General features: G+C 35.0%; 1 protein-coding gene across 1 annotated transcript in view; it reads left to right on the top strand.

Annotated features, from left to right (window-relative positions):
• GPCPD1 (glycerophosphocholine phosphodiesterase 1) overlaps positions 1–18,743 on the top strand; it is a 42,342-nt gene extending 23,599 nt beyond the window's left edge. The window contains exons 11-19 of the mRNA XM_011370024.2: positions 1,253–1,345; positions 3,494–3,571; positions 4,288–4,327; positions 5,691–5,752; positions 7,674–7,739; positions 9,199–9,335; positions 9,840–9,975; positions 10,367–10,527; positions 15,385–18,743. Coding sequence (XP_011368326.1) covers positions 1,253–1,345; positions 3,494–3,571; positions 4,288–4,327; positions 5,691–5,752; positions 7,674–7,739; positions 9,199–9,335; positions 9,840–9,975; positions 10,367–10,527; positions 15,385–15,574 — 963 coding nt within the window. The 3' untranslated portion in view covers positions 15,575–18,743. The remainder of the gene's footprint in view (positions 1–1,252; positions 1,346–3,493; positions 3,572–4,287; positions 4,328–5,690; positions 5,753–7,673; positions 7,740–9,198; positions 9,336–9,839; positions 9,976–10,366; positions 10,528–15,384) is intronic.
• Positions 18,744–19,140: the final 397 nt, after the last annotated feature.

The following is a 19,140-nucleotide window of genomic DNA, read 5'->3' as shown; positions in this document are numbered from 1 at the left end:
AACTTGCAAGGTCTCTGCTTTTTGAGAGAGGATTTCATTAAGCCCTTCTATATTCTGATGAAATCCTTTGTAACTCATGGATAACATTTTAGAATGTCTTATATTAGTTGTTAATGGCTGGTTTGTTTTAATGTTAAAAATGTACCTTTGAAGAGGCATTGGTCTGTTATTGCCTTATTTCCTAAAGCTCACACATGAATTTTGGGATCAAGTTTTATCTCTTAGTAAAATTATACTCCTAAAGGATTATGATCATGTCAAATTAAACATTTAAACTAAAAAGCTATAACTTAATATGTTTAATCATTACAGCTATTTAGAGGTTGCAATGTTTGTGTCATTGTCTTATTTGCAATGATAGAAGAAGCTAAGCTTATTCCTGCTTCAGATATCATCGAGTAACTCTGGCTTATTTGTTTCTAGTCTGTGATCCATGTTTATTCACAAGATGAGCAAGGGGTGGAAATGTATCCATCCATTCTTATCCAGTACTTCTCTGGGCCATAGTAACATTACAGAATTCTCGACCTTGTTTCCTTTGATCCTAGTTGGCTTTCTTTGAGTGAACACAAATTTGTATGTCAGGTTATGTTCTCAGCTTTTGTTTGGATTTATTCATATGTCAGAATGGATCTGACTTTTAAAAATATATCCTTAACTCTAATTCTTGTCCTCCTTCCTTTTCAGGCTTCTATTAGGGAATTTGTCATGTGCATCATTCTTGTTGCCCATTTCTGCAGCAATTATAGTTTCCTCTTAATCCGATTACTGAGGTTTTACTAAGAAAGGCTGTAGTGTGCTGCTCAAGTGCACCAAGAACAAGAGACTGCAAGTTATTCTTTTTCCCACTTCATCTTTGAGGTAGCAACAAGGTGTGAGGTAGCCCTGTGCTCCAGGCTTCTGTTAAGCTCCATTTCTGCTAATAGCAGTGGCAGAAGTGCCATACCTGTGAAGGCTGTCCGCTGCCACAGAGTGTGTTCAAGTGAATCGGTGCCCTTTAGTTTTGTTTTTTGTTTCGACCAGGAAATAATTGCTGTGCTATTTTAAAAAAGGAAAATACTTGGTTTTAAAAGAAGAAATTACTTTTTAGAAAAAGCTTAAAATGTAACATTACATAATTCATGAGCAAGTTCTATTTTTTTGTACAGCTTTATTTTCTAATGAACAACAAATTTCTTATATCCTTGTAGTTTTAGATGTATTGTGGGCCAGGTAATGTTTTTCAAATACTTGTTTTCTTTATTCCTGTCAGGGTGCAGCCTTTGTAGAATTTGATGTACATCTTTCAAAAGATTTTGTGCCTGTGGTGTATCATGATCTTACCTGTTGTTTGACTATGAAAAAGGTATGTTGAAATGCTTTCATTAAAAAAAAATAGAATTAGTTATTAAATAAAGTCGGCTGATTCATTTTCTTCGTGAGTTGCTGCCAATCCCTTCCTCTCTTAAGCTCCTACAACATCGAGAGAGTGAGGAGACAGGAATATTAATGTCCACAAGTAGGGTATCTGTACTGCTCAATTAGCTTTTTCATATTATCTAACAAAAGGGCATTCTAGATGGTTTGTGTATCAGTCTGCCACTGTATTGAGGCAGGAGAGGAAGCTATCAGAGTGTGTGTTTTCTAGACTCCCTTCTATTTCTGCTTCAAGCTTTTTCTCAAATTAATAGGTTAGTAGTATGATTTGGCTGAAGTGGGAAGAGCTACAGTGAAAAATAAAATTGGAAACATGCTTTGGAGCCAGACGGTGGAGGGCCTCAGTGAAGGGGTGGAGTTTTAGGAAGTAGGGAGATAGGAAAGACTTTTTTGCCAAGAAGGGAAGTGTCCAGAACTAAATTTCCGGATTAATATTTTGATACTCGACGTAAGGGGAATTTAAGAAGACAAAGAATAGAGGCAAGGGGACCCAGTAGTAATGTGGGCCAAAGGTAAGGTAAGCCTGAACTGGAGAGAAGAAAGTGAGAATGGAGAAGAGGGCATGATAGAGGAGAAAGTCCAGAAGGAGATTTGAAAATGCATATAATCGCTTAAAAATTATAATTGTTATACAAACATAATTGTAATAATTATATATAGCATCTAAATTTCAGTATACAAATTAACCAAGTGATTTCTCAGGGACTTAAAGTAGGAGAGTTCATTTGGCATTTTCTTTAAAACTGTATTAGGTATCATTTTCCACTGAGTTGATTCAAAGTTAAGGGTAGTTTGCTAATATGTGTAACAGTGCACCAGACACTGCCTGTTGTATAAATAGATGACAAGGCACCTGACTCTGCCTGCTAGTGGATTCTAATCAGTCATATGGGTTTGGATTACTATGATTTATAGAAAAGGACCCTTACATTTTGTGAATGGTGTTAAAGGGAAGGAATAAGATGCACCTGTTTAGATGACAGAAGTGACAGTAGAAAAAGAGCAGGTGGTTTTTGCTGTGGAGAAACAGTAATGTAAAGTGAAACGAGAAGGAATGCAGTGGTAAAGGATCTTACTAACCAAGACAGAAGTTAATCTAGTTGTAATTTCTGAAAATCTATGAGAGTTCATCGAAAAGTATTACTATTACTGATCCTCCTTTTTCACGAGACTTTGCATTGCTCTTAAATTGAATCTGGATGGGTTAATTGGGGAATGAAAGTGATAAATTGTAGATATTTTTAGCATTAATTTTTAAGCTGGTATTTTACAATAAAACCAATGGTTCAGAAGGTTATGAAATGAATATAAACCTTCCTTTTTCTTCTTGTTTGCACTCCTTTACTCTTAATAGCTTTTTATGTATTCTCCCAGAAAAACTTTATGCATATGCTCATACCATATGTACATGAATGAATTTAAAAGTAATGGATTTTAGTATATTTGTTGGATCAATGATTTATTGATGGTACATTAACTCATTATATTAAGATAGAAGTGTCTAAACAATGTGACATTCGATAATGGTATTAAAGTCTAATAAAACATTTGCTTATGGGGAAAATGTTTATAATAGGTTAGAGTTCCTGTTAAGTATTACTGCTTATAGCCAATCATACTTTTTTTCATAACAGTTGACTGCTGTGGCTGTTTTTAACCAAACTTAAGTTTAAAAAGTTTAGAAAAGTTTGGAAACTTATCTACAGAAATTAATGCTTGCACAGTACTTGCACATTGATTTTTCTAGTCATGTAGCATGAATATGTGGCATATAAAATATGTACAGCGTGACAGGAAAGAGGAGAAATGACTGACTCTGGCTTTGTTGTCAGTGTGTTTTCAGTGCCATAGTTTCCTCCCAGCTGTTTTTTTTCTTCCACACACTGCCACCTACATTAAAAACAAAAGCCAGAGTTTAAGATGTGGGAGGTGGTGTTAGATAAGAAGGGCTCCCCTCCGTGGGCTCAAGGTGGTCAGCAAACAATTATTCTCATCCAGTAAATTAAGATGTTAGGCCTATCAAGGGTAAACATTCAGTAACAATTTGGGGCCCATTTTCTCTTTATTTCCTTTTTAGAAATTTGATGCTGATCCAGTTGAATTATTTGAAATTCCAGTAAAGGAATTAACATTTGACCAACTCCAGTTGTTAAAGGTAGTAATAATAGCCTAAAATGTAAATTATCTTTTAGTTTTAAGACTCTTAGTGTACTTGTCTATATATGGTAATGTTCTCTTTGCACATGGATGTCACTGTATATTCAGCACGCGTAGAGTGTGTGCTTTGGTTTTCTTTTCTGTTAGGAAGAATGGGTTTGTGCTAATCCATATCTGTCTTCTCTAACAGTTTGCATAGACCCCATTGGTTTTTGCATAAGTGACAGGGCTAGGTTATAAGTCTTTGGAGGCTAGCCCTTCTCATTCATAATCTTAGGTTGCCTCTGGTCTGCTTTAGCCCTTCTTTATATAACTGTCACTATTTTACAGTTGGCCTTTTATGCTATTACTGGTCTTATACTTATGTTACTATTTAAGATCTTTGTATATTTTGTTATACCATGTAATTTTACATGATTCCTCTTCCTATTCCCATTAGATACCTAAATAAATGGTCGATTGAGTATCGGTAGTTTCCCAACCTAAGAATTTTTATATTCTTTTTCCCTTCTTGGACATTTGATTATGATCTTATATGTATGTACAAACATGTAAAATATATAGTCATTAGTGCTTATTCTTATTAAACTTATAATTCTACATTTTATAATTTTCTCTTAACTTGCTAGCTTTTCAGGTTACAGTTCTGTTCACCATATCTTTATAAACTAAGGCTTTTTTTAATGATTGCATTTTGTGTGCGTGTTTTTCTAGCTCGCTCATGTGACTGCACTAAAATCTAAAGATCTGAAAGGTATGTACCAATATGGAAACGCTGATTTCATTTCATAGTTAACATCTATGTAGTATTTCCAAAGGCATTTTAACATACTGTGGTCATGTTGACGAATATAATACTGAGCTGTCCATCTGTAATTTATAGACGTGAAGGCTTTACATATATTAATCTTCAAATGCATGCATGTCATGTGTGTAGTAACCATGATTTGTTACTTTTATGAGTTTTCTTAGCTTGATGAACAAAGTTCTTTATAACTTTGTACCTACCAATCTTTTCAACATTCTTACCATTACAAAGTCGAGAATATATCAAGCATAGAATCTGGCTCCACAACCAAGAGTTTGAATCCAGCTCTAACATTTATTTACCAGTTGTGACCTTGGGCAGTTACTTTACTTGACTACTCTGTGCCTCAGTTTCTTCAAAGCTTATCTGCCTACAAACTCCCTTTGTAATTTTATTTTATTTTCTACTCCCATGGAACTTAGTAGTCTGTGCCATTCATTTGAAGCTTAGTGTGTCCTTTTTTTAACCCTTTATTTTTGTATATGCCCTGTCTCTTCAATGAAAATGTAAACCTCTCAAGGGTGAGAAAAATTTTTACTCCCCAAGACATTTACAGTACTCTGCATATAGTAGGTATTACATCTGCAGTGTGATAATGAGATAGTTGGGATGCCTTTATGTAGAAATGATAAAGTGCTTAAAGACTCCATCCCCAGAGCATAAATGTGATTTAATAGGCTTATAAATATTTCATGACTATTCATAGTAAAATGAATTTTACCTTTAACTTATTTAACTAGAAAATTTTACATGATTTTCTTTGAATTTATATTACATGGGCTTTTTTTTTTTTTTTTTAAAGAAAAGGAAAGCTTGGTATTTTTTTTTCTCTTTTGGAAAAAAATTCTTGTGTCTCGAGATGTAATCTATTTTGATTTAATTGGTAATGGTAACCAAATGGTAACATTAGTAGCTATAGATTCTCTTAATTCCTAACTTTTTAGATAATTTTAATTTTTTAAGTAGAAGTCTTAGCCAGGTAACGTAGCTCTTAATTTCGTTGAGAAATAAGAAATCACTGCTTGTGACTACTTTTAGAAAAGTAGTACAGCTTCTATAAAAAAAATCACTAGGGACTGCAGACTATGGTGTTTCTATTGAATGTTGCAAACTAGTTCGTGAAGGATGCTTATTTTGAAAATGGGGGTTTAATGGTTAAAAGCAATAAATATAAGAGCCTTCAAAAAATCCTACATACAAAAGGATCTTATAATTATTTATCTCTTTTTTTTGCCCAAAGAATTTAGGAAAGGTTTTTAGTGATAAAATAGTATTTTATCTACTGAGTTTTTGTAATTTAAAATTTCAGAATCTGTTGTTGATGAAGAAAATTCTTTTTCTGAAAATCAGCCATTTCCTTCTCTTAAGATGGTAAGTTCCTTAGGAAAACTAGGGCAAGGCTATCTCATTAATTCCGTTTTATATGAATAATTAATTTTGGTCTCTTAAATGGTTTTAGATAGGTGTCAAAGACAACATTAATATAAACTTGTCATCATCAATACTTTTCAGAAAATATAATTTTTATGTGATATCTCTATGCTGTTTTTTTAAAAGAGTAACTTATATGCTCATATGAATAAAATTTCCTACTTCCAGGGGCTAGTTTGATAAGAATTAGGAAATTCCCACATGTATATAATAAACAGGAAGGAGAGAGCACAGAACAGGATGTGGGAAGGAGCTGTGATGTTGGGAGGCATTTTTACAATATTTTAAACTGTTTCTTAGCTTTTGAAGAAAAATGAGAGCCTATAAAGAAATTAAAATGAGACACAAATTGTAAGAATTTACTCTGAAAAAGTATAACAAAAACTAGCATGAAGATAAAAAAAGTAGACAGAATTCATATAGGAATCCCTTTGACAGCATCAGGCAAGCCTGCCTGGATACCAGACACTCTCCTTGGCTTTTATTCTTACTGTTTCCATTTCCTAACTTGTACTCTTCTCCATTGTCTTTTTCTGGTGACATCAGGTAGAGTAGATTTCTTAGGGAAAAATAGGTTATTTCAGTTTATCATGATTATTCACCCTACAAAAAGAATGCTACAAGAGAGTTCCTAAAATGGACATTGTCTTAGTACTTTTAAAATGATTTGAATAATTTCACTCACTTTGCCATCAAATATAATTGAATCATAGAGAAATTTTAAAACCAAAAGAGGTCAAATACAATCTCTCTAAAGGAGAATCTGCAGATTTGATATTTAGCTGCCTCAACACTAATATATACCATTGTTCTCATTTTTCTAATTTTTCGTTAGTTCAGTAAAAATGTGACAGGTATGTTAAATGTGGCTAAAGATAGAGAAAAAAAGTCAGAAAGCCCCTCATGAAACTGAGTACACTTTCAGGTACTGCACTTTTTATACAACTGGTTAATGTAGACCCAGGGCTAGCTCCCAGGCTATATTCTTACTATTATATTGTTCTGTTAGTATGCTTTATTTGCTGTTACCAAATCAGATTTATATATACTATACATGTTAAATGATTTTTAAACTTTTGAAATAAAAAAAGTTAAAACATATCTGTTTCAAATTTATTTTTCCTTGAGCTTGTTTGTGTATTTGCCTGGCCTTCATGTTTGAAGACTAAAGTCAGCTCTTTATAGGTTAATAACCAGGCCTTATATTTTCAGTTTGATTTTCTAGTTATGTTGCCAAAATGGTCTTACTGCAAAGTGTCTAGATAATTTAGTTTAGATAAGTTGACACCATATTACTTGTTCAGTTACTTAATCAGTCTTATTTATTTATGATCCTCCACTTGGAGAGTAACATCTATTCCGGGAGTAACAATGTAGTATTTGTTAAGCATCACCACCTTCAGAACAAGCTAGACATCATGGTTTTTTCATATAACCATATCTTCACATAGTGGATTGATACCTGAATGCAGTTCAGAAAATACTACAAATATCTTCTTAAATCCATGAGGTTGCCTAACTTATTACAACTCACTGTGGATGTCCAGTAGTAATGGTGAAATGGATTTTGGGTCAAAGATTCATCTTTGTAGTAGTAGTGATCAGTTATCATGGATATTGCCTTAAGACTACTATGCTTTTAATTTCTCTTGTCTTTCTTATTTAACTTAATCAACCAGATAGTCTGAGTATGAGAAAAGATAGTGGTTTATGCTGAAGGCACAAAACATTTTATTCTTACTAGTAATATGTTTTCTTACAGATTGCTTTTTGTAATATTTTTTCTTTTTTTCTCTTATTCTACCATTCATCTCACTGAAAACAAACCACAATTCACCACCAACCAACAAAACTACTCTAGGTTTTAGAGTCTTTGCCAGAAGAGGTAGGGTTTAACATAGAAATAAAGTGGATCTGCCAACAAAGGGTAAGTAATTCTCTATGTAAGACATTCTTCTTCCTTTCTCCACATTTCTTTAAATGCATTCAATCCTATCTTTATTTTAATGGAATAAGTAAAACTGAAAACTTATTGTGGCTTTTTCTAGCAAGCAGTGCTTGTTAGATCTTTTAAATAAAGCATATTTTATACTTATATATGAGTACTTAAACTTTGTGATGAATGTATTATAGTAGAAATTCCATTTATAAGTGTCTTTTCACATTTATATCATGGTTTCTGGGCATACTTATAAAGTGAACAGTGAGAACTCTGGATAGTCAGAATTCTGTAACTGATTTGTTTTTGTTTTCTTATCCCCCATATAAGCACATATTTTAAATAATTTCCTAAGTAGTTTTCTGTTAAGTGGTAGTAGCTAGTAATAATTAACCAGAAAAAGAAATTGCTACAGATGTGTTTTAAATCAGTCCCAGATTTTATCATTCTTTTGTTCAATAATTAAATATAAAAAAGCTGCTATGGACCAGACATTTTCTGGTTCCTGGGGTCAAGTAGTGAACAAAACAAAATAAAGCCTTGCTTTTCTGGAACTTATATTCTAGTCAAGGAAAACAGTTAACTGTTGAGTGTATCAGATGGGGACGTGTGTAAATGGATGGGGATGCATGTTAAGAGGGTTGGTTGAGGTGGGGTGGGCGTTGGAAGTAGTTAATTGAGATACAATGATTGGACAATCAGAATGATATTCTGAAATTTGTTTTGGTCAGAATAATCTATAGCTGTCCTCAAACCATGCTTTCTAAGTAACTATTCCTGATAAGCTGGTCCTAGTTAACATAAGTGCTCAACCAAGGTTTTCTTAATAAGTTTTAGTTTTCTGAGCTTTTAGATTTATATTAATAATTAACATTTAAAATATTTAATATTTGAATATCAACAGGGCTCTTGGTATCTTAGCTATATTTATACAATTCTTTATATTATTCATTAAGGGTGCTTGATACGCCCAAGGCCTAAAGAATGAGATTTTTAACTGGTAATTCATAATTACTAGGATTTTTTGTTGTTGTTGTTGTTGGTTTAATTTAGTAATGAGTTAGCAAATGAAGTGGAGTCCTTTTGTCCTATAGTATATATAAATAAATACTTACATATTTATTTACCAAGAATATATAAATAAAAATATTTTTAAATATTTCCAGATTGCAAATTTCCAGAGTTTTAGTTTTCATTTTGTTAACTGATTAAAGCAAGTCTATTGATGGTGTAATTTACTTTAAGTGTCTCTATATCTGAATTATAATAGTTGCACTGTCACCAAGGAGCTGTGTGGCCTTCACAAGGCATTTCATCTTTTCAGGATTTTGCTTTCCTTATTGTAAAATAAGAGTTGAACTAGATATTCACAAGATTTTTTTTCTAGCACTGTGATTCCAGGGTATTTAACGGCTTTCATTTTCCTATTTATTTCTCTTCCGCATAGGATGGCATGTGGGATGGTAACTTATCAACATATTTTGACATGAATCTGTTTTTGGATATCATTTTAAAAACCGTCTTAGAAAATTCTGGGAAGAGGAGAATAGTGTTTTCTTCATTTGATGCAGATATCTGTACAATGTGAGTATTCATTTTTTTTTTCTCTTATACTCTTAGATTGTAGCTAAACTTAGAATACAAAGATTATGGTTGGAGATGAGGAAGTGTCCAGACTTTAACCTTGAATGGTCCTCACAGTCAGATTATGTGTATTCTCACATCCCTTCGGGAGAACCTGCTGGGGTGCCCTCCACTCCTATGAACCCCACACCTACTAGGTCTGAGCACCTCATGCCTGTGTTGCATATACCATCTTCTTTACCAAATTGTAAGCCCTCATGGGCTTTCTTGTTTCCCATTTCTGAGAATGTATTTTAGCTCTTGTATAGAGTAAACAATTTTTTTTTTCCTTTTTGACTGAAAGACAATATGTACATGTCAGTGGTAGTTATATCAGTAATGGGATTATGCTTTGGGGGAGGGGAGTTGTTTTCTTTATATATTTAGTGTTTTCTAAAGTTTCCAAACAGAATGCATAATAATTATTTCCCCAATGAAAAGTGTTTTTTAAATTGTCTTTTTTAGGGTTCGGCACAAGCAGAACAAATATCCCATATTATTTTTGACTCAAGGAAAGTCTGATATTTACCCTGAACTCATGGACCTCAGATCTCGGACAACTGCTATCGCAATGAGCTTTGCACAGTTTGAAAATCTACTGGTAAATTCTGTTAGAATTTTTTAACTTTCATTTTTTAAAAAATGTTTCAGAGCAGTAATAAAGTTTCATGTTACATTACACATCTCATTGGTTAGTTTTAACCTAAAAATGAAGGTATTATATCTCAGAGTGAAAAGTAGTTACATGAACAAAAAAATATATATTTTCTTGCAGGCCTAGGATAAGTAAGTTTTGTAGTTTTGTTTTCCTAGTGGATTTAGTGAGTCATCTAAAATGGTTAGACTGTAAACTTGTTTGATAAGTTTAGTTGTGTAAGAAAAAGTTGTAGCATTTCCCTGTGCACTCCGTTTTGGAGAGCACTGATCTAGAGTATGACCGTTTGCAGTCAATAAGTTACTTTTTCATGAATAACTTATTTTTCTTCTTTTAGGGGATAAATGCACATACTGAAGACTTGCTCAGAAACCCATCCTACATTCAAGAGGCAAAAGCTAAGGGATTAGTCATATTCTGCTGGGGTGATGATACCAATGATCCTGAAAACAGGAAGAAATTGAAGGAATTTGGAGTAAATGGCCTAATTTATGATAGGTATTTGTTCTTCATGAAGAATTTTCATGGACTGTTAGGAAAAAACTAGCTTTCATCTTATAAAATTATAAATAATATTAAACTTAGCTAAGTTAAAATTCTGTAGTTCCTCCTGAGATTTATCTTAAACGCTTGTTAAAAATTCTGGCGACTGGGCTCTAACTAGATGTATACGCCATCTTGGGGGTAGGGGTGGGGGTGGCTGTCTGCCCCAGACCTCTCCTCTGTCTAAACCAGCTTTCTTGGTGATTTCATCTAATTCTATGGCTTTTTATAATTTTATATATTCCTAAATTTTTATATCTCCAACTCAGACCTTTCCCCTGACCTCTAAACTTTATATCCAGCTATCAGTACCTATTTTTCCTACAGACTTCCTGATTTCAATATAATTGACAACTGTCTTTCCAGTTTCTTGGGCTAAATCCTTGGAGTCTTTCATGGCTCTGTTCTTTATCTCATATTCCAAATCTAGTCAAACAAAATCTTTTTGATTCTACAAATATATTCTGAATCTGTCTCCTAACCACATTTATTATTGTCATTCTCCCTTAAGCTACCTCATTTCTCATGTGGATTATTGAAGTAGCCTGCTCACTGGTGACTGCCTACATCCTGCTGTCTGTCCTCAGCACAGCAGCCAGAGTGAGCCTGTTAAAATGGAAGTCAGATCATGTTACTGCTTAAAACTCTCCCACCATTTTCTGTGTCACTTAGAATAAAATTCCAGGTCCTTAACCACCCCCTTTCATACCCCAATGTCAACTTCTCAGTAAAGCCATCCCTGAATATCCTAATTCAGATAACAACCTCTACCCACAGTGCACTCACTTGTTTTTTTTCTCCATAGCATTTACACTATCTGATATATCCATATACATGTAATATTTTACTTGTTTATTTTCTCCTGACCACCCTCCATACACCTACACAAACATAAGCTCCATGAGGGCAAGGTTCTTTGCCTGTTCTCACTGCTGTATCTCCAGAGGTTAGAACCATATGCGATACAGAGTAAGAGCTCTAATATTTGTTGAACAAATCTTTTTATATATATATGTATGCTTTTTGGGTGCTTATAAGCTTGAGAGCCACTGAGAGAGGAAAAGGTTGCTTAGTATAAAGAAATTGGGGGTTAGAAAGGATGCCATTTAGTCTGGTAATACTTGAGTGGCATCATGTGAAGAGTAAGTGATGAAATTCTTACCAGGCCCGCTTTTTGAGGTTATACCATGTACAACTTTGTAGGGCGTACAGATTTTCAGCAGATCCTTCATCTTGAGGGCCTTAGCTTGGTTGGAGCCAAGTACTGACATGTCATGGAGAAAGTGATGGTGCTGTATGAGTTCTTCCTGGCCTGGGATCAATAAGAATAACTTTAAAGAGGAATCATTGAGATGGATTTGAGGGTCTGGTTAAATTTGCTTTGACAGGAATTGCATTTTAGGCAAAGGCTAGAGCATGAATCAGGGCAGGACTATGTTGAAGGTGTGGAGGGTTTTGAGGAGACACCCAGCACTGGGCTCCTACTAGGGTCCAATAGCAGGTGAGGTGGGTTATTTTAGTTGATTTTTACCCTTGAAAGTGTTTTTAAATTTTAATCAAAGAAGTACATATATATACACATAACTGTGTGTGTGTGTATATATATTTGTGTATATCTATATCTTAAATTTAAATAGTTCTTTTAAGGCTTATAATAAAAACCATTAGTCTCCTACACCTGTCTCTTTCATTGTCTCTAGTCGAGTTCCTATACCCTTAATTTTTCAGCTGTTTCTTGTCCTTAATGTGTTTATGCTATACTTTTTTCGTTATCAAATTTAGACATATGGACAGTTTTGAATGATTAGTGATTCAGAGCCTTTGATTCATTTTACATTGGGAAGAATTGTGATGAGGCTGCATGTTTTAGTTTATCAAAAACTAATTTGTTCTCTTTTTTTACAAAGGCATTATTAACAACAGTAGATTTCCATTTCATCATGGTTTTGTGGTATATTATATATACTGGTATGTTTGATTTGCTGATGTTTGGGATTTTTGCACTTATGATAATGAATTGGATGGCCTTTAATTTACCTGTCAGAATGGCTTGATTTTCGTATGAGGCTAATACTTGTCTCATAGAGTAAATTGGGCAATCTGCCCTCTTTTATGAAATTACTGTGTCTGCTCAAATGATTTTTAAAAAATGCAATGACAGACACCCACATTTAAAGAACATTATCATTAGATTTTGAAGTCCCCCATATGCCTTTCCTTAACTCTATTCCCTTATCCTCCTCCCTTAGACATAATTGCTTCTCAAATTATTATTCTCTTTAAAATTTTTAAAATTCTAATTTCTGTTGCTTAACAAACTAGTTTTGCATGGCTTTAATCTTTATTTGTACTTCTGTTGCATGTAGTTATAATCTGTATATCTTCATGGTTGTATAATATTCATGGCTGGCATGTCTTTACCACAATATATACTCCTATTTGAGAACATTTAAGTGGTTGCCACATTTTTCCTGTTACAGCATTTTCTATAAACATTGTTGACCTGGTTCCTTAGAATTTATGTGTAAAGTATCTCTAGGGCAATGACTCTCAAATCTTTTTGACCCCAACCCAGTTAGAAATGCATTTTATATTGCAACCCAGTGCACACAGATAAGTATATCTATAAGCATTGTGGCCGGGCATAAAATTCCATATGAGAAATCATTTACTTTTATAATTTTAAAAGCATTTCTCCATCACTTACGCAATTTCAGGGTTGCTGTTAAGGAGTGTGAAACCACGCTGATTCCTCTTCCCTCATATGTGATTTGTTTCCTATCTGGAAGCTTGGAGTCTTCTTTTTGTGACCAGTGTTCTAAAATTCTATAGAGATGGGTCTTGGGGATCTGGTTTCAGCTATTGTGCTGGGCACTTGGTAACCTTTTTAGTCTGTTGATACATGTCCTTGAAGATGTGAAATATTTCATGAACTGTTTTTGATTTTCGTCCCTTCCATTTTTCTGTTTGGTTTTTTTTTTCCTGTATAAAATTACTTTTTTTTTTTTGCATATTAGACACTCTTGGACCAGACTTCTCTTTCTTATCTTTTCTCCTATTCTCTATCTTTGTCTTTTTGCTCCACTTCAAAAAATTTCCTCAACTTTATTTTTCATCCATTTTATTGAGGTTTTCACATCTGCTATTGTGTTTTTAATTTCCAGGAACTGTCTTTTTTTCTCTCTTAGTGCTCTTTTTTTCTGTATATGTAATATCCTGTTTTTGTTCAATGAAAGTACTGTTTCTCTGAGGGCTTTATGACTTTGTATTATTTTGGAATTTTTTTCTCTTTTGTTCACTCTCTTACATATTAGATGCTTTCCTCAGATGTTTGGAAATCCTTAGCTGCTTCTCATGATAAGAAATTGGAATCTAAAAAGCTTGTTGGAAGCTCTGAGTGTTAACTTGAATTTCACTATGGGATAATTTGGGTGGCCTGTTTGGTCATACCTCTGATGTCAGTAAATTTAGAACTTCAGTTTTTGGCTGCTCAGATTGCTCAGAAGAATCTGTATAAACTACGTAGAGGATCCAGGTCTGGCTGCCGGGGTTCTTGGAATCAAGTAAGGGAAGAGAGCTGGAGAAGGGAGGGCACGTCTCTATGTAGCATTGGTTATATATGTACAGTCTCTAATTCCTCTGGTGCTGGTGGTGCTTTTGCATTAATGCCCAGACCGGCACCTGGTCTTGTCCTCCATTCCAAGAGATTTCCTGTTTAATTTTCAAAATAATCTCAGGCAGGGTGGGGAAGGGCAGCCTCCAAATTAAGGAATTAGGAGGAAGAGTTGCTCAAAGCCTTCACCCTACCCTCCCTGATTTAGCCTCTCTCCCTTTCACTCCCATTTCTAGAGGAATTTGGTGCTACTTTTAACTCTGCCTTTTCATCTTTTCTATTATTGGCTTGTGGTTTGGCCTTTTCTATTCTGTTAACTGAAACACTTCATTACTACTTATCCATCTACTTTCTAGCTTCCAAAACTTTGTTGCCGTGTCTCTGATTTTTCCCATACTCGTGGATTTTTAAAAATCTCGTCGCTTTATTTTTAACGAGATATATGGGGAGAGTGAAGTTAGATGCTTCTGTTAAGTCTGATACCTTGGCCAGAGAGATCACTTTTCATAACAGAAAGCCTTTGTTTTAATATAGTCACATATTTAATAGAATCAATACATGTTTTTATCTTGTTTAAGAAATTCTTCCCTACTGTGATGCCATAAAGATTTTCATGTAGTGCCTTACATAAATTGCCCGACTTCCACATTTAGGCATGAAATGTCATCCTTCCCTTGCTAAGATTTGCAGTGCCAGTGCTGCCATTGTCACATGGGACTTTTTCTGTGCTTTTGACTCTGGGTTCATCTTCCAATACTACACAGCTTTCGGATAATTTTCACACGGGTGAGAGGTTCTTCTCATCTTGACCTTTTGTGCTTTGAAGTCAGAACTGGGTATGAATTCCAGCTCTGCTCTAAATAGCTTCCTATCTGTAAAATAAGACATCGGTTAATTGACTTGGAAAGAAGAAACATGTAGAATCACTAGTATACTGCAGATTTCATTTTCTGATTCAATTGCTTTCTAATCACCTCTTTTGCATCAGAGGTACAAAAGGTAATGCTGTTAATCTGGATTATTGGAAAGACTGGGGAGAAGAGAAATATTTTTATAGGACTGACGCTTACATCTTTAGAAAAGACTCTTGTAATGTGGGATTCTGTAAACAAATTTTTCTAAAAAGGTTAAGTCAGACAGGTCTTAAGTAAATTATAAAGTTACCCTATTTTATATGTTTTCTGTTTGTTTCATTGTAGGATTTATGATTGGATGCCTGAACAGCCAAATATATTCCAAGTGGAGCAATTGGAACGCCTGAAGCAAGAATTGCCAGAGCTTAAGAGCTGTTTGTGTCCCACTGTTAGCCGCTTTGTTCCCTCAGCTTTGTGTGGGGAGCCTGATATCCACGTGGATGCCAATGGCATCGATAACATGGAGAGTGCTTAGTTTTTATTGGGCAGAGGCCACTTTGGAGGCGTGCACCACTCTTCTGGGTATTCACTTTTCATCACTGAGCATTGTCTGTCTATGCCTTTTAGGTTTCTCTGTCCAATGAAGCAATAATGAAGTATTTAACTGTTCACTACAGTTCTTGCTAAAATTTCAAGTATGCTATTTAAATCACTTGGCCAGGTATAATTACCAGTCATTACAATGAGAAAATGTATTGGTTGGTAAATATTTTAAACTAATATGTTAAACATATAATGTTAAACAAATGTTTATTGAAAGTATAGCACCTTGAAATTAACTGTATTAATATCTCACACTTACACTTCTTACATCTTTTCATTCAATCAGGTCTGATATTTAGCACTTGAGGAACATGACTATGCATAATTATACCTGACCATGGAAAAAATAAGTACCTCAAATGCATGCATTTGCACTGGTGATTCCAACTGCACAGGTCTTTGTGCCATCTGTGTATATATGTATTTTTACATGGATTGACATGCACGTTACTATTCTCATTCAGTATGAACCTTGAGGCTGCTGCCATTTCCCCACTTAACCAAACCAGTGCCTGTGTAAACAGCCTGGAGGTGATCTTTGAAAACTTGTTTCATGAGTCTTTCAAAAGTTGTTTTGCATAAATGTTAAAATTTCAAAATGCTGCAGGGTAATTTAATGTATAAAACATTAGACGTATGTATTTCATACTTAGTAGAGTAGATTATTATGTATAAATTCTATTCAATGCATGCTTTAGGTTTTAAGCATGAGATTGTACACGTTTACTGTAAGTCCTTGCATCTGTGGTGCTAGGTGAGTGTGAGAAGGTGTCAAGGACTGAAAATATTTTGTTGCCTAAAAAAAGCCTGTTGGCATTTTAAATATGCTTATTTTAAGTATCTCTCACTACCTATTACACACCGTTGCTTTAGAGGTTTGTTTTGTGTGTGTTGTACAGTAGTTAAACCTCCATGCAGAAAAATAAATGTCCTGAATTCTCATATTGGTATTCTTTATTGGTTAATGTATATCATGCATGTAATTTATTTAGAAATGTAGACGATCCTACTAAATGTATATGCACGTTTTTTAGAGTTATGCTGTTTCTTTCATGAGAAGCAAATTATTTTGGCATAACTAATTTAAGAATGAATGTTAAATAAAATACACATTTATTTTCTTCATTATAAAATGAAATTTCAAGAAAGTTACTTTTCTAGAATGGGTTCTATGAGAAATTGGAATTTAAGGTCAAACTTAAAGGGATGGCTTATTTTCATCTACCTTTTACTGCATGTTCTTCATTAGATAGATTATTCATGTATTGACATATTTTGGTAGTAGCTGAGAACCTAAGACTTGGAATTATACTTTGTAGCTTTTTTATTTTTTAAGCCAAGCAGTGCAGTTTTGGTCAGATCTTAATTGTGTGAGGATCACCTTTGAAATCCTGTGGTATTGTGTTTATAACACAGATATTTAATAGAAAATAGTTTCTGAAATGGAGTCTTCTGCAAGGGTTCTGTATATTTTTTCCATGTTGAATGAGATTCTCTAACACTTTGGTGTGAATTAGGTACTTTAAGAAAACTGAAAAATAATTAGTTTTCTTCATTTGCAGACCTTATACAATGCAGTTACCATTATCTTACGGTAACTTGATTAGCCAAATGTGTGCATTTATAGTCTGTTCATTTGCTCCACCCCTATGCCTTTCAGGTTTTAGCTCCATTTTGAAAACTTCCGATCATAAAGGGAAAGAAGAGAGGTGGAGGTGGGTTTCCTGAACAGTGCGATTTGCTAAGAGGAGCTTCTTATATGACTGTTGCCAGAACCTCACTCCTCACTTTATTTTTCTGTCTCTTCCTGACCTTATAAACCAGAGTTAGTAGATGATTAAAGCATAGCGAGCAGTGGCTCCCCATTTTTATAGGACTAAGTTCCGGCGTCCGTATCACTAGTTGTTGCCCTGCATACTCTGCTCCGGCCACGCTGTATCTGTGCTAGGCCCTGGCCATGCCATACTCTACACTACTCCCTCTCTGTCACCAGGCGCCCTCCGTGTAGAAGCCCTCTCCTCCCCGGAGACACTTCCTCCTTACACCCATCTCATTTATTTTCAAGCCGTTGACCTCTCTCCCCTGAGCCTTTGCCAAAACTTCTTCGGAAGGGATGAATCCATCTTTTGTACTCCATGGCCACATAGTTACACCTTGGTCATACCATGCATCATAGTACATTCTAGGTAGGCATAGTTGATGTTCATCTCGCCTACGAGGATGAGAACCCTTCAAGGGCAGGGACTTAGTGTCTTACTCTTTTTTATTTCCACAGTAAATAGAACAGTAGAAAATAAATGTTAGAATTATTGAGCTAATATAATTTATATCAAATGTCCTTTTGGATTAAATGATTTAGTTAATGTTTACTAAGAATGTAAACTTTGAAATGGTTTGCATTTTGACAATTGGAATAGTTTATCAGTGTCATAGAGGTATAATGTTAAATTATTTTGTATCTTCTGGAAACAGAGTGAAATGCTTGATAAAATACCGCCATTCTTCTATGGTGTTTTCTACACTCTGGAATTATGTACTGTTGACTGGATATAAGTGCAAAGAATGCAGCTCATTGCTGTGTCAGTAGTGCCTGGGGGTTACCACGGCCACCCCTTTACCTCACTCCCATTGTTCTTTATGATGCTCGTCTTCTCCCCTCCAAACCCCATGCTTAGGCCTACCTCAGTCCCGCTTTCCTTGTCTGAAATGCTTTCTCTGTCTTCTTTCGGTGTCCAGCTCAGGTGCCACCTACTCCATAAAACTTTCCTCACCTTTTGATTAGAATCATGATGCAAATGAATGCAGACACTCTAAATCTCACTGCTTCACTTTGCAGCTGAGGCAATAAACCCAGAGAAGTTAACTGACTGACATGTTGGGACTAGAACTGGGTTTCGTGACCATGCTGTGTTCTTAAACTATACTGCCTTCTGAATTCTTGTGGCATTTGTTAGCATGTGCTTTCTTATAGTCCAACTTTTTATGTGCCTGTTAATAAGATTGTAAGCCCCTTAAGGGCAGGGACTTCTGTGCATTTCCAGCACGACTGTAGTGTTCTATACTTCGTTATGAACTAGATAAATAAATGGCGGTGGCAATGATCCTAGTTTCCTAATTCAGATTGTTTCACAGTGTGCATACAATTTTGTATGGCATGCTTGGCCACATTGTCTGGAATGTGTGTGCTCACATGCATGTGTGTTCATATGTGTTGCATGTTTACACATGGAGTTCTCACTGCGCCCTGGTTCATTGGGGTCACATATCTGATGGGTTGCTATAAACCAATTTTTTTCATGCCGAATGAAGGCAAGTGTGGGAATAAGTGGGGACAATTATAGGGATAAGATGTGGTTTTTCCCCTCAGGCCTGGTTGCTCCTTCCTGGGGCACTACACCCAAATCTCGCAGCTGGTAGCAAATGTGCTGCCTTGGATAGGACTTGTGTGATCTGTGGGGTAGCTGTCTCGTTAGGCCTGACGGACCATCATTGCCCTTT

The sequence above is a fragment of the Pteropus vampyrus genome, unplaced genomic scaffold (genome assembly GCF_000151845.1).
Source record: "Pteropus vampyrus isolate Shadow unplaced genomic scaffold, Pvam_2.0 Scaffold7, whole genome shotgun sequence".
NCBI classification, from domain to species: Eukaryota; Metazoa; Chordata; class Mammalia; order Chiroptera; family Pteropodidae; genus Pteropus; species Pteropus vampyrus.
Note: the sequence above shows the minus strand (reverse complement) of the source record. Positions and strands in the feature narration are given on the sequence as shown.